General features: G+C 40.6%; 1 protein-coding gene across 1 annotated transcript in view; it reads left to right on the top strand.

Annotated features, from left to right (window-relative positions):
• The window catches only part of LOC126456633 (secretin receptor-like), a 198,241-nt gene extending 186,653 nt beyond the window's left edge, over positions 1-11,588 (top strand). The window contains exon 11 of the mRNA XM_050092377.1: positions 11,508-11,588. Within this exon, the coding sequence (XP_049948334.1) occupies positions 11,508-11,588 (81 nt within the window). The remainder of the gene's footprint in view (positions 1-11,507) is intronic.
• Positions 11,589-24,291: the final 12,703 nt, after the last annotated feature.

Here is a 24,291-nt window from a genome sequence, read left to right as displayed (position 1 = left end):
TGACAACCAGGCCGTTTGACTCTGAGCCACCAGTACAGTGACGCTACTACGTCCTCCGGACCGCCTCTAGCACTGCCGATCAAATCACTATACAGTAGTGGAAATCATTATAAAGGCATGCGTATTTTTAGGAAAGTTTACATTGTCGGCTGGAATAGTTGTGCACGGTGTATATGCAGTAGTATGTGTTCCCGTACACCGACAAATGCACTCAAATGGTACTGTATTTGATGTTAGTAGCACTGTGTATGTCAAGACATCAACGATTCAGGTGTTAGAGGGTGGAACTCGGTATAAAGGCAGTCAGTCGTCTCTGTGCGGCATTGGTGTTGTAGTGTTGCGTGCGTGTGTGTGTGTGTGTGTGTGTGTGTGTGTGTGTGTGTGTGTGTGTGCGTGTGTGTTTGTGTGTGTACACACACTTCCCTTCACTGCAGATTGGAAGAAGACACCATTAGTTACAGTGAGTGCTGTGTACATGAACCAAAATGATGACAATGCCACGCCGAAAACTTATCATTTGATGAACAAATAATATTTGGTGATTACAAGAAAATGGGATTCTCTAATTATCAAATCGCCAAGACGTTGAACCGCTCAGGTACAGTACTGGTAATTCTTTAGGTTCGGTGCACGATACGGACCGAATGGAAAATACGGGAAAAGTAGAAAATTTTGTGAGGCATCGAAACGATCACTTTTACGCAGAGCAAGGGCCACCAATCGTTATGCTTCAAATTTGTTGTTGATTTATAGCTGCCAGTAAATGCCAACGTGTACGACAAATCACATGACAAACACCTTGCATTCAAGAAACGACTGCAGAAAACTGCTCCAACATCCAACATAAACAGCCTAGATTGGAGTTTGCTGAAAAATATGTCATGGACTTCAAAGTGGGATAAAGTGAACTTCAGTGATGAGAAGAAGTTTAATTTAGATGGGCTTGATGGATTTCAGTATTGTTGGCATGATCTGAGAACCGAGCAGCAAGTAAGAATGAGCAGAAATTTTGATAGTGGAGGTGTTGTGATTTGTGCAGCCTTCTGCGCTAAAAGTGAATCACACATTGCTTGGTTGAACGCTAGATTGAACTCTAACATTTACCCCGTGATGGTAGAGACAGAATCGATTTGAATGGACGACGACAGAGGGGACGAGAGTCTAGTGTTTGAACTAGATAATAAGTTCGCGCATGTTTCTGCTGCAACCAAAAAGTAGTTTGCGGGTAAAGATATCGTCGTCTTGCCCTGGCCTACAGGTAGCCCGGATATGAACCACGTGGAAAACATTCGAGGAATCCTTGCAAGTTGAGTTTAGCGCAATGAAAGGAAATTTGAGGCCATATGTGAACTCAAGACAAGAGTGCCGCCATTTTCACTGCAATATGTACATATCCTAACAAAATCAGCACCGAATAATTTTTTTAAGTGCTTAAAGGGAAGGGAGGCTAGACAAGCAATAACCGTGCAACAACACAACAGGATAGTGACTCCCTTTATACCAATTTCCATCCAGGAGATGCAAACGCCTTATTCTGTTACTCGTGTTCAGAAATAAACAATGTAATTACGTTATGATTGTTTATGTCTTATGTATAGCTACTGCTTTCGTAATAAATTAGGTACATGTATGTTTCAGCCTTTGTACAGCTACCTTTATAAGAATGCTGCCTTTACACTGGTTTCTACTACTGTATATTTCGCGATCGCTGTCGATATCCCATGCTACCGTGTATAATGATAAACTGATATTAATTTCAAGTGTTGTCATTAGTACGCCTTGCTTGCATAATAATATGTTGCGCTATAGCGTTAACGGGGTGAAAGTGTTGCCACAAATTGTGACGAGGCTGTTGACCCTGAGAATTCCCGATCTGTGACTTACGCATTTTCCACGTAAAAGTTCTGTTTGTCGACAGTACGTGAAAATGAAGCGATTTTTTTGTTTGCGGGCATCCCCCAAACTCTAGAGAAGAGCGGTTGAATGTCGCGCGATATGTTGTGAGATGGAACTTGCCGTATTTTTTGGGTGCCTTGGACGGCAAAAATATGCACTACCCCTGCCACAGTGGAAGCAGCTATTTCAATTATCAACATCTGCATCTATAGGGTACATGATTACTTTGCAGTTCACAGCTAACTGCCTAGCAGAGGGTTCTTCGAACCACTTCCATGCTATTTTTCTATAGTTCCACTCTCGTACAGTGCGCGGGAAAAACGAACACTTAAATCGTCCCCTTACTTTTTTATGATTATCATTTCTCCCTATATAGGTGGGCGCCAACAAAATATTTTCATATTCTGAGAATAAAGTAGAGGACTGAAATTTAATGGGGAGATCCTACCGCAATGAAAAACGCCGGTTTTAAGGACTGCCAACTTAATTCGTGTATCACATTGGTGGCAGTCTCTCCCCTATTTCGCGATAATAGTATGCAAGCTGCCCTTCCTTTTCAATGTCCCCTTTCCCCCCCCCCCTCCTCCTCCCCCCCCCCCCCCGTATGATGTGGATCCCACAGCACACAGCAATACTCCGGAGAAGATCGGCAAGCGTAGTAGACGTCTCTTCTTTAGATCTGCTGTATCCAAAGCTCTCTTTACTAGACCTGCAGCGTTTTCTAAGTGTTCTGCCAATAGACCGCAGTCTTTTGTTTGTTTTTCCCAGAACATTATCTACGTGATTGCTCCAATTTAAATTATTCGTAATTGTTGTGACTGAGGAAGTCGGGATGAGGGGTACACTTAGCATGGAAGGTCAAGGCCCCTATAATGTAACTCCTTAAACACAACAACTACCAAATCAATAAATTAACAATTTATTCAAAGACAATATTTATAAAACAGCTAAGAGACAATCAACACGTGGCCGTCTTCAAGTCAATACCAAAACATCACAGATAGCTTGCTTCTCAAGCAAGGCAGCAAATTACAATTACGAAAACTGACAAAGAGATGAGCCATAGAGATTTCAGTACTTAAAGGAACAATAAATTACAGTCAGAAAGTGATTTAAAGAAATGTGGCACAGATAATTTATTTAAAGAGCAATAATTTGCAATATGAAGGTGGTTTATGAAACGCACACCAGTTCGTTAAGAACCCAAATAAAACTAGTAGCACAACAAGTTACAATTTAATACAATTCATTCCAAAGCAAATAAAAAAACCTATATTTTTTTTAAATGTACGTGAAACACGTTAAATGCTTACCAAACGGGCAGTGACGCCAGGCTGCCATGGGCAAAAGGTGGCTTAACTTAAAATGCCGGAAGCAGCAGACCAGCCGTCCAAAACTACACCTAAACACCGGGGCCCAAACGGGAGTTACTTCCCATTAGACGGCGCGTCAAAGCTACTGTGCACCGAAGCGGAACGTGGTGCCGCTCGCACACACCACAACTCGCAGAAAACTGGAACACAAACAGACCGCAGAAGACACGGCAAACACCAAGCAAACATCAATTAATATAAATTAAGAGATCAATAAACAACAAAATAAACGAAGAAGCAATTGATCTTTTATTAATACTGCGTGAGTGCATTCAAATAAATGCACGCGTATAAAATTTTATGTACAAATGATTGCCTTCTTCAGAATAAAAAAAATGGTTCAAATGGCTCTGAGCACTATGGGACTTAACATATGAGGTCATCAGTGCCCTAGAACTTAGAACTACTTAAACCTAACTAACCTAAGGACATCACACACATCCATGCCCGAGGCGGGATTAGAAACTGTGACCGCAATGGTCGCCCGATTCAAGAGTGAAGCGCCTAGAACCGCTCGTCCACAGCGGCCGGCTAATCAACACCCTAATGGTAATCAAACCAGCGGCTTTTTAAAAAGAAATAGTAACTGCTAGTCTCCATGCAGTTACTTACTCTGCCGGCTGCACTTAGTTCAACAACACGTACATTACGGCAACTAAGCAACGAGTACACTCGCTGCCACGCAGATCGTTCAACGAAATGAAGACACCAAAATCGCTTACACCTTCGATGGAGAGCGTTGTTCCAGATGGTCTCCAGGGATGAGTCTCTCCGAGAAAACAGGCACCAAAGCAATGCGACGAACAGCGCCCGGATTTGAAATCAGGCAGGCCCACCACAAAATCGCGACTGCCTTATGATGTAGACCCGCCGTGCCGCTGCTGGCCGAGCACGGGTGTTTTCGTCCACGCAAGCACGTCCTTGCGCCTCGTAGCGAGTCCAACACCATCTGCCCCGAACGCCAAACACCTGCGAGATCACAACAGCGGCAAAGATCCTAGTACAGCTAGGTAATCGACAGTGTCGCACCAAAGAGCTGGGGTGCCAGAAAAGACGCACCACGCCTCAACCTCCCCCACTCAAACCTGACCAGCGCCCTCTTTCGTCTTACCACCACTGAAAGAAGGGAGAGAGACTTAACTAGTAGGCTTCATTTGACTAAGGTGCACTCTGAACACCATGCCCATTGCAAGCTCCTTAACTAACATATTAACAGGACCTAAGACACTGGTTACAACAAGTGGTTCCAAGTAACGCTGTACAAACTTACGAGTTCCCATACCGCGAGCATTCCGACCAGCGATGTTCTTAATAAACACCTTATCTCCAGCCTTAGCCTGAAAAACGCTTCTGCCTCGGTTATAACGTTCGGCTTGCCGACGATGGGCTAACTCCATGTTGTTACGAGCACGCTGTCAATTTTCCGTAAGGGTATCCGGAGTAATGGGAAACGGCAACAAGTCATTGATCTGCCAAAGATTGGAGAGAGGCGAATTGACCGGATACGCCAACATTAACTCAGCCCGAATTGCCCTAGGCGTTTCATGCTGGGCGGTGTTGAATGCGAAATTTAACCACAGGAGTGTAGTAGCCCACCTACTGGGGGACTTGGCGTGGTAAATTATAAGCGCTGCCTTTAGGTTACGGTTAACCCTTTCTGCCACTGATGCTTGCGGATAGTAAGGGGTAGTCGTAATATGCCTGTTTCCACTATGGAAGCAAAACTGTTCAAACTCTCTTGATACAGAGGCAGGCGCATTATCGCTAACGAGTTGTGTCGGGGGCCCAAACTTTGAAAAAACACGGGTGAGATGACATGTGGTTATACTCGCAATGACCACGGTACTGGGCAGGAACCACACAAAACACGAAAAGTCATCCACAGCGACGAAGTTATAACGGTAGCCCCCTTAGTCGTAGGCATAATTCCTACAAAGTCGATAAACATATCCATCGGTCGCTGCTCTCTTTGTTATTGAAGTAGACCCAAAGGGGCGTGAGAACTGGCCTTGCTCCTTCTACAGTCGTCGCACTGACTGACGGACCGCCGCACATCGTGGTACAGAGAAGGCCACGTCACTTGTGCCCGCACCTTGGCCAACGTTTTATAGAGACCGAGGTGCCTTCCCAGTACAGAATTATGGAAATACTGAAAGAGAGGTGAAACTAAATCAAGTCGTAAGCTAACCTTAACATCTCTGAGCTTATCAACCTCTCTTCAGAGTACCCCATCCCTTATGGAGTATCCGGGCACGCCTTCGCCAGGAGTGACCTTCCTCTTGATCGGACCCAAATACTGAACCTCATTCTGCTTGGCTTTAAAGTCAATGAATAATTGGGGAATATCTGTGAGGACTCTATTCACCACTTGACTACATGCTCTACCCTTGGCTGAAATTCAAGGCCTTCTCTAAACTTCCTACTAAGGGCGTCAGCTACTTGATTGTAGTAGCCTTTAATGTGACGCACCTTAAAAGGAAAAGCGGAAATACGAACCGCCCACCTGGCAATCCTTCCGGTCTTTCGAGGTCGAGCTAGGACCAAAGACATGCTTGATTGTCAGTTTCGAGGTCGAACTCCCTATGTTCTAGCCGGCCAGTGTGGCCGTGCGGTTCTAGGCGCTTCAGTCTGGAACCGCGGGACCGCAATGGTCGCAGGTTCGTATCCTGCCTCGGGCATGGATGTGTGTGATGTCATTAGGTTAGTTAGGTTTAAGTAGTTCTAAGTTCTAGGAGACTGATGACCAAAAATGTTAAGTCCCATAGTGCTCAGAGCCATTTTGAACCCTATGTTCTAAATAAAATCGAAATCTCTGCAAGGCGAAGAGCACCGCAAGAGCGTCGCACTCATAAAGAGAATAAGTGGCGGTGAGATTCCTTGAAGCAAAGACAAGGCTTCTTGACGAAGCACGGCTGCTATCCCGGCATTGGAAGCAACGGTTTGGAATACAAAACGTGTCTGGAAATCGGGAACTGCCAAAACGGGAGGGTTCGTAATGGCGGTCTTAAACGCCTCGAAAGCACTTTGTTGGCTGTCTCCCCACGTAAACTCTTGGCCTTTATATCTCAAGTCATTGAGAGGGGCAGCGAACTGTGTGAAATTAGGGACGAAACTGGGAAAATAATTCTCCATGCCAATAAAAAGAGCCACCTGCTTCTTTGTCCTTGGGGGCGGAAATTTCTTAATCCCACTTGTCCGCTCTTGATCAATTCTAACTCCCTTCCCTGAGACAAGATGGCCTAAAAGGGAAACTTGGTGTCTAGCAAGACTACTCTTGGCCGACTCAACGGTCAATCCAGCAGAACGAAATCTACGCAACACCTGCTCAATATGGGAAAGGTGTTCAACGAAGTTTCGGCTATACACCACAACATCATCCAGATAGTTGTACACACACTTAAGTTTCAAACCTCCCAAAACACTGTCCAACAAGCGCGATAATACTGAGACCCCGGTAGCCAAACCCAACGGAACTCTGTTGCATTTGAAGAGTTTCTAGTCTGTGCAGAATGCGGTAACAGGTTTTGTTTCCTCACTAAGGGGAATCTGATGATAAGCTTCATTAAGACCAAGAACAGTGAACCATCTTACCCCCGAAAAGCACGTAAAACGATTATGAATATTGGATAAGGGAACGGACGCCAACATAACCTTCTTATTCAATAACCAGTAATCAACTACAGGTCTATGATCCTTACCGCCGGCTATATGAACAAGAAATATTGGTGAAGCGTAAAACGAGGTTGACGGTCTGATATCGCCATTCTGCAACTTAGTGTCCAGTTTTTGCTTTAGGATTCTCATTATGGGAGGGGAAAGTTTATAAGGCGACTGCCGAACCGGTAGGTCATCATACAAATGAATGTGATATTCAATAAGGCTAGTTACACCAAGTTTCTCAGAAAGCACGTCAGGAAACTCATCTAACAATTCTATTAACCGAGCTGCGCGATCGTCAGGAAGGTGACTAACCTAAAACCTGTTGGCTTTATTGATTACCATTCTGACCAAGTTAGAACGATCACAGGCACACAGCTCTATCTTTTCCTGCGGTCTGAACTTAAAGCTTAAAGTGCGACTAGCGTACTCTAATACCAATCCGGTGTGCTGAATAAAACCGCAGCCCAGGAGCCAGGTTACGGCTAAACCCTTATCTAGCAACAAGGTAATTGGACATGTAAACTCACAATTGATAGGCTACCCTGCACTTCCCCCACCACGGGCAATACTTCCCCATTCGCAGCGCGACAATTCTGCCAGGTAGGCCTCACAGCAGATGACCTATTCAATCGACGATACTCCAAATACCATTATGGTCAATCAAGGACACCGAACTTCCGGAATCAAGCAGTCCACAAAGGGGCTCTGTTCCCTCGCGAGTACAAACGTAGGGTTTACCAGTTTGTGACTGAGGACTTCGGGATGAAGGGTACACGTAACATGGAAGGTCAAAGCCCCTATAATGTCACTCCTTAAACACAACTACCAAATCAATAAATTAACAATTTATTCAAAGACAATATTTATAAAACAGCTAAGAGACAATCAACACTTGCCCATCTTTAAGTCAATACCAAAAGAGCACAGATAGCTTGCTTCTAAAGCAAGGCAGAAAATTACTATTACGAAAACTGACTTAAAGAGATGAGCCACAGAGATTTACGAAAACAGACGTAAAGAGATGAGCCACAGAGATTTCAATGCTTAAAGGAACAATAAATGACAATCAGAAAGTGATTTAAAGAAATGTCGCACATATAATTTATTTAAAGAGCAATAATTTACAGTATGAAAGTGATTTATGAAACGCACAACAGTGCGTTAAGAACCCAAATAACACTAGCAGCACAACAATTTACATATTTAATACAATTAATTCCCAAGTATAAAAAACCTATATATTTTTTAAATATGCATGAAACACGATGAATGTTTACCAAACGGGCAGTGACGTCAGGCCGCCCTGGGCAAAAGTTGGCTTAACTTAAAATGCCGGAAGCAGCAGAACAGCTGTCCTAAACAACACCTAAACCCCTGGTTCGAATACTGGAATTTTACTTAGTCGTCTTTGGTGAAAAATTTTGAAAGCCATATTTAACAACTTTGCTTTAGTGAAACTGTCATCAATAATATCAGCATCGTGAAGGTATAGATTGCGCCTTGCCTCTGGTGTACTTTACATACAACCAATACATAGTTCGGTTTTCTTCCGTATTTAAAGGCAGAATTTCTTTGTGGAAAGTATTAAAAGCAGCTGGCATTGAAGTTACCGATAAATTTCGGTCACCTGTAAAACTTCGCAAATCTTGTCCGTTTTGCATTCTTTTACATTTGACAAGCTTTTTACGTTGCTGCAGCAACATTATTCTGACCTGTTTTGGGTACCAAGGGAATGGGATCAGTACCATCTGTTAATAATGTCTTTTTTATACAATTCTCAACTGCTGTCGATGCTATTTCTTGGAATTCAAACCGCATCTGGTCTCCACTTGTATTCAGATTGGAAGGAGCGGAGACTCTCTTACAAAGGCCTCAAACGGATTTTTATCCGCATTTTGAAATAGATGTAACTGGCGTTTATACTTGGTGGGTTTGAATGTTATGGTTTTCAGTCTATCTATGGAAAAACTGTGGACACGAATCCCTGTATCTGTTATTGTGCTCACGATTTGCTCAGGATTACTTGTTGCTTAGAGGTCAAGCATGTTTTCTAAACCGTTTACACTTCGAGTGAGCTCCTGAACTAACTGTTCAAAATAATTTTCCGAGAAAGCATCCGGTACCTATTTCGGACGACGTTTTATGCATACCACCGAATTCAAAGATGTATTTTCGCCACCAACAAGGGTAGATTGAAGTCACCACCAACTATAACAGTATGAGAGCAGTTTCTATTTAAAATGAGACTAACATTTTATTTGAACTGTGCAATAGGTGTAACATCTGAGTCGGGGTTCGGTGAAAGGAACCAGTTACAAACTTCTTCCGGTTATCAAGCATAGCCTCTACCCATGGTAGCTCCCAGGAACTATCTACTTCAATTTCACTACAAGGTAAACTACTTTTTGTAGCAATAAACACGCCACTAACAACAATATTTATCTATCCTTTTTGACCACTGTTAAGTCCTTTATAAAAACTTATATCCTCACAATAAGCACTGTTTCAGTGCTCTGAAACTGGTTCTCGATGAAGCAAAATATACACGAATCAAAGCCCCTCTTGCTGGGACCAGGTCGGCTGCAGCTCATCTAAGGCCCCAGAATCGCTCCTGTTTTTCTACGCGTAGACGCCGGGAGTATGAACGAGAACTACATTGTTCAGATTTGCCTTTATTATTTGCATGTTGTTATTCTTTGCTAGGAAATGTAGACAGTCATTCCATTTCGCTCCGTCTCTACAATTCGCGGAACTGACCAGCCTCAAAGAAGGAAATACGTGGTAAAACTACTCAAATTACATTTATTTCCAGCCGCTGCAGTGATGGACTGTAAGGCTGGTCCTGACGGAGGTTCGAGTCCTCCCTCGGGCATGGGTGTGTGTGTTTGTCCTTAGGATAATTTAGGTTAAGTAGTGTGTAAGGTTAGGGACTGATGACCTTAGCAGTTAAGTCCCTTAAGATTTCACACAGATTTGAACATTTTGAATATTTATTTCTCGGTACACCACTCGGACGAAGTGCTAATTCAAAGGCAACTTTGAATGGGTGCTAACAAATTGAATCTTTTAACCGTGAGACGCGGTAATTAAAGTCTTCAAAGGAACAGAACTGAGGCCAGGCCTACTGTTGTTGAACCTGTCAGCGTTGGCGAGATCCTTTCTCAAGCGCGCGGTGATCCCTCAGCACAACCAAAGACATGCGTGTCTTTGCAGGGTGCACGCTCCCCCTACCCTGCAATGAGTGATTGTACGTAGGGATCTCAGGAAACCGCAGAGTCATAAGCGGACTTTAAACATATCCCGGTTACGCAGTGCAAGTTTGTAATATGCCACTTGTACATGACCTCTGTCCATTTTACACTTAAGGGCCTGCAAGAGGCTTCGTCGAACCACTTTCATATTATTTCTCTTCCGTTCCACTCTCGAACTCAGTGCGGGAAACACGAACACTTAAATATTTCCGCGGAACTCTTATTTCTCTTGTTTTATTACGATGTTCATTTCTCTCTATATAGGTTTGCGCCAGCAAAATATTTTTGCATTCAGAAGATAAAGTTGGTGATTGAGATTTTGTGAAAAGACCTCATCACAACGAAAAACGTCCATGTTGTTATGACTGTCAGCCCATCTCATGTATCGTACCTGCGACGCTGTCCCCTGTTTTTTCACGATAATAAAAAACGTGCTGCCCTCTGTGAACTTTTTCTATGTTCTCCGCCAGTCCTGTCTGATAAGGATCCCATACGGCGCAGCAGTAATCTTCTGGAAGAAGGTCAAGCATAGTAAAGGGAGTCTCTTTAGTGGATTTGTTGCACGTTCTAAGTGTACTGCGAATAAAGCACAGTCTTTGGTTCGCTTTCTCCGCAACACAATCCACATTCTCGTTCGAATTTAAAATGTTCGTATTTGTTATCCTCAGATATTTAGTTGAACTGACAGTCGTTGATTACTATGGTTTATCACGTAATCAAGATTTAACAGATTCCCTTAAGTACTCATGGGGATGACCTCACGCTTTTCATTATATAGTGTCAATTGCCTCTTTTCGCACCATACAGGTATTCTATATAAACCACATTGTAATTGATTTTGATTTTATGATGACTTTACTAGACGGTAAAGGACAGCATCATATGCAAAAATCGACGATGGGTACTCAAATTGTCTCTTAATTCATTTACATAGATTATTAACATATGAGAACTTATAGAACTTCCTTGGTTAAAACCAGGCGCTTCTGGTTTTTTCGAAAACTCTCCGTCGGTTCCTACGAGTTGTGACCTTTCTGACAGGAAATCACGAGTCCAGCCGTTCAACTGAGACACGCAGTTTCGTTAGAAGAGACTTGTGAGGAAAAGTAGCAAAGTCCTTCTCGAAATTAGAAATATGGAATCAGTTGTCGATAGCGCTCATTAGTTCATAATAATAAAGAACTGGTTATGACAATTGACATACCTTGACTGTTTTGAACGGTCTCACTTGTTAAACTGTTGCTGATTTTTTTCTGTGCTTGTTTCCTACTTTCATTTGTACATTCATAAAGAAAACAGCCTGTGATGGAGGGCTCTCTGTCTGCAGATCTTCGGCTCGCGGCGCGGCTCGGCTCTCACCGTCATATCCCGGCTGCGGACGCTGTCCGGCTCTGAGGACGAACGCTGAGTGCCGGCCGAAACGAGCACCTGCTGTCCAGGCACCGCTCGCCAAATATCTGAATACTAATTATTGTTTTTATCATATGAAGCATAATTAGTTGCTTATTTTGTACACTTTTCTTTGTTTGAGTAACACCCAATGTCATTTCAAGCATCTGTGTCAATGTTTAACTCACAAGCTACTTTATTCTGGGAAGTACTTAATTTTTAAACGTTAACCTTCTTTTGGGTTACCCTGCATAAGAACAGTGGCGCTTTATTATTATAATGAACAACATTACTTTGAAAATAAAAATAATAAAGAAAAATTGAACTATAAAACTAGATATATGATAAAAGAAGATTATATGGAACAGTGTGTACAGAATACAGTGTTCAGCAAAGAGTTTCACAGAAAGAAGCTCGCAGGAACTGTCGCCTGGCGGCGAAGCTGAATTTAAAAACATGACGTGGTTTTCGCAACATTAGTAGTACATGGTAAAATACAAATTTATCGTAATGCACTGTTATTACAAACACTTAATTACAAGGTAAACTGGTGTGACTGACATTATGTAACCACAAAGCATGGCAGTAAATAGACAGATTTAGAATGAGAGAGGTGTCTTTACGAGCAATTTTGTTGTATCATTGTGTGAGAAGTGTACGTGCACATTTATAACTTTTCCAATCACTTGTTACAATACCAGCCACAATACAGGCACAATCTATAGATCACGGCCGAAAAAGTTGACACACGGCTAATATCACCAAAAAATTCTTAATGGAAAGCTAATATGAGAAGTTACTGATACAAAAGTAATTAGCCATCAGATACATGGTAAAAGTAACCACAAGAATAAGAGAGAGCGTACAAAATTATGGTGTTTTGTCTACATGGGACTATTAGTATCTGCAGGCACAGTTGATGTTGTTGTTGTTTTTGTGGTCTTCAGTCTGAAGAGTGGTTTGATGCAGCTGTCCGTATTACTCTATCCTGTGCAATCCTCTTCATATCCGAATGACTACTGAAACACTTGTTTTGTAGATAAAAACCACCTTTCTCTTGCTGCAATGTATTTAATTTTTTCCACATGCATTTCACCTTTTACCTTAAAGCATCTCCAGTGGAGTCTACAATGATATAATTTTTTTGTATATGCAATATTTGTAGATTATAAAACAATTAAGGTCATAATTAGTTACAGCTGTTCTCGCTTTTGTCTGGCATCAGCGTTTCCTCTCGTCTCTTCACGTGCTGGAGGTCGCAGTATAACTTCATTTATGAAATATAAACATATTTTCATATAACGATCTTTTTTCTTCACAATTTTCGTGTTCTTTGCCCTAATTTCTGTGGAGCATTATTTGTCTTCTATCTTCAGCTGTAGATAATGTACCAAAAATTGTGACTACCGTGCGTTCATTTTATGTCTTTCTTGTTTGGATCTTTTATATACATGTTTCCAACCAAACGAATCACACGCTCAGAACTAATGTCTGTTATTTCTGTTCTCTTTATACATGTGTGTGTGTGTGTGTGTGTGTGTGTGTGTGTGTGTAAGAGAATGAGGGAAAGAAAGAGTGAACATGTATATTTTTTCGTGTGTTTCGATGGTTATTGCGGCGGGTTGTAGAAAGGTGAATATGAATGTAACAGCTCTCAGAGAGTGGTTGAAAATTTTGGCGTTCAGCTGTTTTCAGTTTTGGTTTCAGGGTTTTGTGTAGGGTTACATGGGCGAGTGGTTAGAAACGGGTTAGTTGGTATTGCTACGATAATAATCCTCTGCTGAAGTTTATTCTATTATTTTATCTGTCAATGTAAACAGTGAATTGTTGTCATGTGTGCTTGTTCATCGAACATGTTTTTCTTCTACTTTGATGTTTTGTATGCGGTAATTTTCTTGCAGGGTTTGGAGGTGATTTTCTGTTGATTATAATTATTTTTACGTCTTTTTCTCTAGATGTTGGTTTTTGATTATGTTCTTTTAGGTGTTCTGCAAATGTGGAGGGGTTTTTCCTATACTTCCAAGCTTTCATGTCTTCTTTGTATCTCACATTAAATAGCCTTCTTGTTTGTCCTGCGTATCTGCCATCACAAGTGTTACACTGTATTGGATTGATACTTTCTGTCTGGTACCTGCCTACGTCTTTTTTAGTTTTACGGTGTATGTTTGGATAGAGCTCTCTGAGGTATATGCTACTTTTACGCCCTGACTTTTGAAGATATTTTTACTTTTATGTGTGAGTTTGTCTTGATATGTCATTGTGTAACGTCTTGTGTTTTCTCTTCTATGTGGTTGTTAGGGTACTGAGTACTTATGATTGTGTTTGGTTCTGTTGTGTTCGTGTCTGTAGTTCTGTGTTTTCGGTTTCCCTTTTTCTTTTAATTTTGGTGCTTAGCTTCGCGATTATGTTACTAATATAATCATTGTTTTGCGACGTGCTGTTCAGAAGAGATGTCCACCCCCTCCTACTCTTACCGATTTATGGACAGCCCTGCAGGGTTCATGGTGTCAGTTCCCTCCAGCACTACTTCAGACATTGATCGAGTCCGTGCCCCGTCGTGTTGCGGCACTTCTGCGTGCTCGCGGGGGCCCTACGAGACAACTTAAAAATTTTACATCTAGCAGAAAAAGGAGCCACTATGAATACATGAGAAGAAATAGAAAAACACACACACAAAAACAGCACCCCAGACTATATCCTTAATGAACAAACAGAGTTAGCTAACACCCCTTTCCTGAAAAATTTCCAAAAATTATTTTCCAACCTCCAAAACAAGTAATATTAGTACGCCTATCTGCAGATCAGGTAGCAAATTTATATGATACTATAATTTTCATGACGCTAAATGTAATTAAATAATGTACTATTTTACCTATACAGTACTAAAAAAAAATATAATTAATGTAACAGTATCAACTCAAGAAATCAGTATCTCTGTACTAGTGTAAAAGGCATTTCAGTAGAGTAAGTGAATATATGATCCTTTCCAAACATAGGACATCTTCAAATGTTACGATATATCATAGCATCTTTGATACTCATGTGTTTGTAAGCTCTTTGTATGTATCAAAACATGTGGTGCGTGGTAGAAATCTTCTCGGTGTTAAATCTAAAGTGTTCAGTGAGAAAACTTTACGTGTGCAACGAAAGGAGCGCATTGGGACTGTATTCACGTATGTTGGACGAATGTTATGAAAACAAACACTTCAAACCGACATTTCACGTAAGTCACATGCAACGAAAATCTGTAACACAACCATCTGTGTATGGCGTTCTTATAATTATATATTTTTTATATTTTAGGACAATTAATCTGTAAAAAACACACCACATGTCATAAGGAAAGCGTGTAAACCGACTGAGGACGAATCACAACGATTCGAAACCGGTAACGGTACCCTTTGAATAAAGAAACTGAAAGTAAATTTGTGGCTGGTTGCTGTCCTAACACCATCAACATTTGTCTTCAAATAACAGCCACGGTCTCCATCATGTCATCGTATGACAAAATTGCAATAGGCAGGTGTACAAGGTTCTTTGGCTATTCAGTATATTAAACTACCGTAATCTACATCCTTCTGAATCTGCTTACTGTACTCTTCTCTTGGCCTCCCTTTACGATTTTTACCCTCATCACTTCCCTCCAATACTAATCTGGTGATACCTTAATGTCTCAGGATGTGTCCTGTCAATTGATTCCTTCTTCCAGTCAAGTCACAAGTTTCTGATCTCTGCAGTTCTACTCAGTATCTCTTAATTATTCATGTGATTTACCCATACAATCTTCAGAATTCTTCTATAATGCTACATTTAAAAGCTTCTATTCCCTTCTCGTTTAAACTGTGTAACGTTCATGTTTCACTTCCATACATGGCTACACTCCAAACATCTACTTTCAGAAAAGACCTCCTGACACTTTAATCTGCACTCGATGTTAACAGATTTTTGTTATCCTGAAACACGTTTCTTGCCCTTACAAGTCTACGTTTCATACAGTTTCTACTGGTCGTCATCAATCAATTTGCTGCCCAAATAGCACAACTCATTTACTCAGGCATAGTTAATAACCGCGTAATAGCTCAGTGGCAAGAGTAAGTCAAACCTCCTTGTAGAAATGATAAACAGCCAATCAATTGTAGATTTGTAGTTTTATTAAAACCCCTTTACCCGGTTTCAACGAACATCAAAACTTCTTCTGAATGAAATGTAGACGACTGAATTACATGTTATCGCAGAGGTATGTTAAAATATAGCCCTAAGATGTCAGTCAAAAATAAAATTTTACCTCCATAATAAATGTAAACATGCACAAATGGTATTTCCTCAACAGTTTGCACTTAATGAAGTTTTGTGTTTCACTGATACATTTCGGCTATACTCTAACATGATTAGATTAGATTAGTTTTTCGTTCCATAGATCCGTGCTGATGAGATCCTCGTGGATGTGGAACATGTCAATTTTTTTAGCCGAAATGACAATACTAATAGTATAAATATATACAATACATCATTTGTTACTATTACAAAATTCGTCAATGGAGTAGAAGTAGTTGGCCACTAGTCTTCCAGGCTCCTTTTAAACTGATCTTTATTTGTAACTAAATTTTTTTATGTTTTCTGGAAAATTATTGAAGATGAGTCTTCCTGAGTAGTGGACCCCTTTTTGAACTAAAGTAAGTGCTTTTAAGTCCTTGTGCAGATCATTTTCGTTCCCACTATTCTATGTATGAACTGAGCTGTTTGTTGGAAAAAGAGATACATTATTTAGGACAAATTTCATTAAGGAGTAAATATACTGAGAGGCAGTAGTTAGTATACCCAGTTCTTTGAAGAGGTTTCTACAGGACGTCCGTGAATTTACTCCACAAATAATACGTATTACACGCTTTTGGACTCTGAAAACTTTTGTTTGACTTGAAGATTTACCCCAAAATATTATACCATATGACGTTATGGAATGAAAGTAGGCAAAGTATGCAAGCTTTTTCATTTTTATGTCGCCTATGTCTGCTAAAACTCGAATGGCAAATACAGATTTGTTAAGGCGTTTCTGCAGTTCTGTGGTGTGCTCCTCCCAACTGAATTTATTATCAAGTTGTAATCCCAGGAATTTGAGACTGTCATCCTCTTCTATCTGCTCTTCTTCATACTTTATGCATATGCTGGGTAGAAACCTCTTACAGGTTCTGAATTGCATATAGTGAGTCTATTCAAAGTTTGATGTCCGTGAGTTGGCTTTATACCATTTATTAATATCCATGAAAATATCATTAGCAGATCTTTCTAGAACTTCCCTCGACATACTATTTATTGCAATACTTGTGGCGTCTGCAAACAAAACGAACTCTGCTTCTGGTAGTGCAACTGATGAGAGATCATTAATGTACACAAGAAAATGCAATGGCGCTAAGATGGATCCTTGTGGGATACCACATGTAATTTCTTCCCATTCTGATGATGAATGATGACTTAATTCACTAGTCCCTTGCATTGACACCCTTTGTTTCCTGTTAGCGAGGTGTGACTTGAACCATTTTGCAGCACTGCCTGTGACACCATAGAATTCTAATTTATTTAAAAGTATGTCGTGGTTCACACAATCGAATGCCTTTGACAAATCACCTGCTGCTTGTAACTTGTTATTTAATGAATTAAGTACATTTTCACTGTAGGTGATGGCGGGACTCGATACGGTGGCAGTGAATGTGAATTCATGTAACATCAAAGATTTGTTTTATGTATGGCAAATAACTTAAAGAGTCTCTAACATTAAAGGTGATCCCATTTCAAAGCATCTACTCAAGGAAAACAAACAAGATGAGCAATGTACAATTTTTCTCGAAATATAACAAAATGCTGAAAGAGTAATCATTGTAAGCTGCTCGGATATCTCCGCTAAAATGCTAGCACGTTTGCAGCAGTCGTTCCGAAAAAGATTCGGAGAGTGTATTGCCGCTTTCGGTGGTCATTTAGAACACAACATGTGATGGCCAATTGTCTCGTTACTAACAGAATCCACGTAACGACTGAATGGACTTGTGAAGTTCTTTAGTGTGTTCTACCGCAAGTATTGTACAAGTAGCGGTGTAGGAAGTTGTCAAAATAAGATACCTCGTAAACGACTTGCGTTAGTGGACATCAGTGTGGGTGTGTATACTCTTCGCCTTCAAGAAGGCTGCAACGCTTCTGGTAAAACTGTCAGTGAGGTGCCTGAATGACTGTGGATGAAAGGCAACCTGCTGTTCCTCAAGAGCCAAAACCTGAGAATATAGGGATGTTAGACGTTGAGGTCTGCAGCGAAATAGACTTTCTGACTTAACCCAAAGGTGTTTCATGAGGTTCACGTCGGGGCTCGGGGCAGGCCTGTCCATTTCAGGAACGTTGCTGTCAAGAAACAATTGCCAACATTTATTATAGGGTGCAGTCATCGCCAGCCTTCTGCTTCTGTACGCAGTCCACAGTCGTCCGCATTTAGCGTTTTCTTTAGTACAATAAGGCATCCGTACTATATCCATGAAAAACACAGCCATACCGTAACAAAACCTCCTACATCTGATAGCAGGTACCGTTCTCCAGAGCGTTCGTTAAATAAATAGCATTCCATCGCACTGCCCCAGCGCACAGCGTGATAATCCATAGTCATTCTGACAAAGTTTAGTGCATTTGTTTGCAAAAGTATAGACAATGTTAATTAAAATGTCCTGTGGTGTCTGTCCTGTTTCAAGTCGGCCCATTTGACGTCCTACACCCTTAATTTAAAATTTTATTTTGTGTCTCCGATATTTTATACCACTGGATAAGTCAACAAAAGCTTGGCTGCTGCACCTGGCACACCATCTTGTACTAAAGACAATCTTAATAAGGAGTAAGGAACTTCATTTTTTCTTCTGATATTGTAATTAAATATAACGAACTTCAGATGTACTGTGAAGCAGTAGTCAAACTGCCTATCTCGTTAAACAGGCGTCTACAAAATGGTCGTGGACGATTATCACATATTATTCTTACAGGACGTTTCTGAGCAATGAACACTTCTTTTCTGAAGATTAGTTACCCCAGAACAACGTTCCATATCACGTTATTGAATGAAAAAATGCAAAATACGTCAACTTATTGATTTACCTCTCTCCGAGATTTGAAATGATTCAAATGTGGCTGAACTAATTTGTTTTAGGAGTTACAAAACGTGCTTTTTTCAGTTTAAGCTCTCATCAGTATGGTCACCTAAGAATTTTGAAATTTCCACATTCTTTATTATTTACTCAGCATGTGTAACATTTATCATTGTTGAAGTACCCATATATGTGCGGAAATGAACATGCCGTCTCTTAAAAAAGTAAGGGTGACTCTCGGTGCAGAAACACTATTCGCAGAAAATCAGTCAACGATACTTTTAAGAACATTGTTTATCATTTATCTGTTGCTGTGTGTATTCTTGGATTGATTACAATACTAGTGTCACTCACAGAAACAACTAATTCTGATTAATCTGTATTAGACACAACATCGTTTACAAGCAGTATATGAGGAACAATAGCAGACCTATGATTGAACCTTGGAGAACCCCCTATGTGATTTCTCCCTAGTCAGAATAATGTCGCCAAGCTAGAGGGGTTGAGTTACTAAGTACAGTTTTCTGTATTGTTTTGGTTCGTGGTGACATTATTCATTGTTTGGCTGTACCATCAATTCTGTAAACCCTCAGGTGACCTATGAGAATTCACAGTCGGCCGCTTTTGATAGGTCGCAGAAAATACCAACCGCTGCTATCTTGTTATTTAACGTTCGTAGAATTACGTGAGTAAACATGTAAACGGCATTCTCAATAGAGTACCTCTTCTGAAATCCAAACTGTGATTTACTGACGATATTATTGTTGCTCAGGGGAGATACTATCCTAGAATACATTACCTTCTCAAAAATTTTGGATAATGATCTCAGGAGTGAAACAGATTGGTAGCTATTTACATCTTCCCTATCACCTTTCTTAAAGAGAGGTTTAACAAAAACAGATGTGAGTCTCTCTGGAAAAACACTTTGCGTTGGTAATGTATTGCTTATTTCAAATAAGAAAGGACGTATTATATGGGAATAAATCCTCAGTTCTCTTTCGGCAACATCATCTAATCCAGGTAATCTTTTATTTTTGAGAGAATCTCTATTTTTCTTAATTTCAGAAGGAAAAGTTGGTGAAATATTCATATGACTGAATTTTATAAGGGCTGGTTTTTCCACATGATACTCCGATTTTCTTCTTGAACTTTTTGTCCCTGTACTTCCTACTGCATTCAGTAAATGATTATTAAATATTTTATTACCTGTGACTCATCATTTATAGCCCCTCCTTTCAGTTCAATAGTGGTGTTTCCCTGTTCTATGGATGGTTGTTCTGTCTCCCATGTCATTGCATTCCCGATAAAGTCAAGCTTGTTGTCTGAATCATAGATTTTTGACATAACGTCCATTTTCCTTAATTATTCTTTTTTTTGTAAATTTTCTTACTAATATCAAGTAGTTTTTGTAATGTGAATCTACTGTAGGATCTCCATTTGTTGTTGCCTGACAGATACATTTCCCTTTCCCTTCAAGAAGATACTTTAATCCCTCTAGTGAGCTTTCGTTTTCACGTGGCTGTTTAATGTCCTTTTTGATTAGACTATGCAGAAAGCTGTTTTCAGTTAATTGTAAGAATTTATCATGGATCAAATTAAATTTTATTTCAGCAGGTGGTTTATTATAAATTTCAGCCCAGGTCATGTCTTGTAAACTATTCTTAAAAACGTTTGTTATAGAGTATCTAGATAATCATTGATTTCAGCTGAGGAGTAACGATATCATAAGGCATTATCGTATTTATCCTAAGTAATTATGGATCATGATGAAAGAGGGTATTTGTTATTGGATGTACAGAAATTTTTTTGCTTTGAGCTCCACCAAAGGAAACATTATCACTTATGGTCCTACTGTCTTTATCCACCCCTATTGGAAAGTTAATTACGGAGATCAAATTTTAGGATAGAAATAAGGTTTCCAGAACATATTCCCTATGAGATTCCTGTAGAAAATCAACACTGAAGTCTCCACGGTTATGGACTGCTTCTCAGACAACGTGCAGAACTACAGAAAAAAGAGGAAGGCAATTAACGTTAGAGCTAACGAACTGATGTTCTCGCTGTTGTTGCTTCGAAGACTGCCAGGCACTACCGTGCCCAGCCTGAAGGATTTGAGAGCGCCAATGTTTACCGAGCCCCCATTGCGTTACATGCCACTGAGCTAGCGGAATGGCAGCTGCCAACTGCTCTGGGAATATCTGTAAGCCCCACGGCTGTCATGTGTCGTCTGGACTTCTGATACCACGGCCGAGCATTCAGTGTCGTACAGACAGCTACGAGGGAGGTGTGATAGGGGCCTCATGGGGATCTTCAGAAGGAAATCGAAGCGACATGTAGCCCACCAGACTGTTATATCAGCAGATTCTGTTCACTGAGATGTACACACACTAGAATCTTACGAAGTAAAAGCAGTACGTCGACTGATCAAAAGAGATAACGTTTGTCGGCGCAGGACAGCAATCTGTACATGATAGTGAGGTCGATCTGCAACTGTTCTTTTTTCTGGTGAGACATGGCTACGTTTATCGGACACGTAACATGGCATAATAGTCCATGCTGGAGTTCTGAAAGTCCCCAACAGTAACATCACCTGTCTCTACATGATGCTAAAGGTTGACTGTAATGTAAAATTACAACAACACGCGTTACTGGACCAATTTTTTTTCCCACCAACAGGTGTGTAATAATATGCTGCAACGTTTCTCGTAGCTTCAACAGCTAATGAAAAGACATTTTTATTTCGTGTAGGACAGTTCAAAAGAACAGATAAATAATTTTCAAAAGGGAAAAATTATGAACTTTGGAGAACACAAGTTGATATGAGAGGAAAATGTTGAAATTACAGAGGCTAAAATTATTAATCGCCTCAGATCATTTTACGACTCCGTTTCCCTACAAGAACAGAGTACAAGTAATGACCAAAATTATTTTTTGACATAATGGCGCATAATTTCGCCTTTCGAAGATATCAAAAGTTATTTTGTTTCTTCGTAACTTGCATTAAAGAGAAAGAAAGCTAAACTACTTTGTAAATTTGGTTTATCTCACCTCAAACACAATAGCGTTGGTTTTTGTTTGTTAATTTTCTAGCTTTAGCAATGTAGGATGCAATTATTTTGTAGCGTATATATATATCCATGCTACTCAAGCTTCAAGGCAACTTCTAAAATTGAGATTGAGATATATATAAAATGTGCTGAGGCCAATCCGTGGGCTTGCAAACTCTGCCACGTGACATCTTCGGTAATTAGTATTTGTAAAATCTATACAAAAGTTCTCGAACGTATTGAATGTTATAAGAGAGTGTTGCCAAGAGATGGGCAGGCTTTGCATGAATATTCTATGTTAGCGCGCAGCAAACTAAGAGGTTTCTGATCCTGGTGTCCTGTGTGCTCTCCTCTTGAATCAAACTTTTGTAATTACTGCATCCCAGACACCGGGGTGCCCCAAAGGGGAAGAAGAAGAATAAGGATATAAAAAAAAAGAAAAACTGTTGCTTCCCCTCGACATTCTCTCTGTACGAGGAGAGTAATTGGAGAAATTCTTTCCCTGAGGACCCTCGCTCATTCAACGGACGATAATTTTGTTTCAAAGTTTTCTCGTCTGTGTTATAATACAAGACAAGTTTCTTGTTAGTGTTCTGGCTCACAGTAGCCGATTCTCTGTACCTGTTAACGTCTGACTACTTTTATGGTAGCCAGTTGTGGCACGCGACGATGATATGGTAGAGAGCAAGTTTGCTACTACATTGAGCAAGCGAGAGAAAAACAGCAGTGTCTTCTAACCTAATTAAATTATACAGAAATCAAGTTATTCTTCGGAATCGCATACTATTATTGTGACGGGATTTGCCAGGAACTATTACATATCGAGCTGTGTTTACATAGGGAACAAAGGCACCTTAAAAAGACGTTTTACTATTGTACGACACAAGCACAGTTATCATCACAGCTATCCGGTTTCGACAGCCTAAAATGACATTCTCAAATGACAAATTATAACACTTCTATATTAGTATGAAGTGTCACATGTAAAACGCATTTAATGTAATAAAATAATGAATCAAAAGCCAGGTCGCTGTGCAGGAAGTCCGTTTATTGTCACTGACGTAAAAGTATTCTGCTACATTTTATGTAGTACAATAGCAAAATAAAAACTATCCACTCTCGACGTCTAGTGGTGGTTACAAGGCGATAAGAATACATTGTGTGTGTTAAACTGTATTCTTAAGATGTGAAGCCAAATTTTCTGTTTAAGATTTAATTACTTTATTGTTACAGAGATGGCTCGTAATTATTTATACAATACAAAAATCGTGAAAAAATGGTTCAAATGGCTCTGAGCACTATGGGACTTAACTGCTGAGGTCATCAGTCCCCTAGAAATCCGAACTACTTAAACCTAACTAACCTAAGGACACCACACATATCCATGCCTGAGGCAGGATTCGAACCTGCGACCGTAGCGGTCGCGCGGTTCCAGACTGTAGCGCCTAGAACCGCTGGGCCAGTGCATCAGGCAAAATCGTGAAAATTAGTGGTATGTTGAGGCAGAGTTGTAAACACGTGCCAAGGCGATTTCTGATCTGAATGGACAAGTATATATGTGAAATTGCAGTGCCTTGCTATTCAGAAATACGATACAACGTTCCGTCGGATATGCATGCTCCTCCGAAGGAACGGGTACTACAGCGACTTACAGCCGTTCTGAAATAGATGAAACGTATTCGCAGTTTGCGAATATGGACAATCATTAGATGTATAGTGGAATAACGACAGTGAGAATTTGTGCCCGACTGGGACTCGAACCTGGATGTCCCGGTTATCGCGAGCTGTCGCTTTGCCTTTCGGCTACCCGAGCACGGCTCACCGCAAGGCCCAAACTTCTGTATGTTGTCGAGCATGCACCTACATCCTGCACCCGTACAGTCACTGTGCATATTCCTGTACCGGAGACTGCATTGGGACGCCTCTGTCAGCTGCTATCCGCGATAAATAAGAGCATTGTTCGCTATCATTATGACCACATGTTCGCCATCAAAACCAAACGATCTGTGGGAAAAATACAGAGAGGATTTGAACGAAGATATTTTGCACTGTATTCGTTCCGTTAGGAACGATAACACCATTCAAAAATGGTTCAAATGGCTCTGAGCACTATGGAACTTAACTTCTGAGGTCATCAGTCCCCTAGAACTTAGAACTAGTTAAACCTAACTAACCTAAGGACATCACACACATCCATGCCCGAGGCAGGATTCGAACCTGCGACCGTAGCGGTCGCGCGGTTAACACCATTATATTATATATTATCTCTCATAGAAACTGGAGACATATGCTTAACCACCAGCAAGCACATATTCAACTTGGTGTGATTGCATCATAATTTTCTGCGCACGCGCACAATGCTCTTGTTTCATTGACAGCACAACAGTTTAGTGGAGATGACGTAGCGTGCATTTGTCGTAACAAACGAACAATTCTTAAAACTGTAGAGACGACATAAATGGCATGTGACTTTATTTTCCATGTTTCACTCAACCAACGCGAATTTCTTCAAAACTGTGGAAAACGGATAAATTTCAACATGACAACTTACATTACGTGGCCG

This window comes from Schistocerca serialis, chromosome 2 (assembly GCF_023864345.2).
Source record: "Schistocerca serialis cubense isolate TAMUIC-IGC-003099 chromosome 2, iqSchSeri2.2, whole genome shotgun sequence".
NCBI lineage: Eukaryota > Metazoa > Arthropoda > Insecta > Orthoptera > Acrididae > Schistocerca > Schistocerca serialis.
Note: the sequence above shows the minus strand (reverse complement) of the source record. Positions and strands in the feature narration are given on the sequence as shown.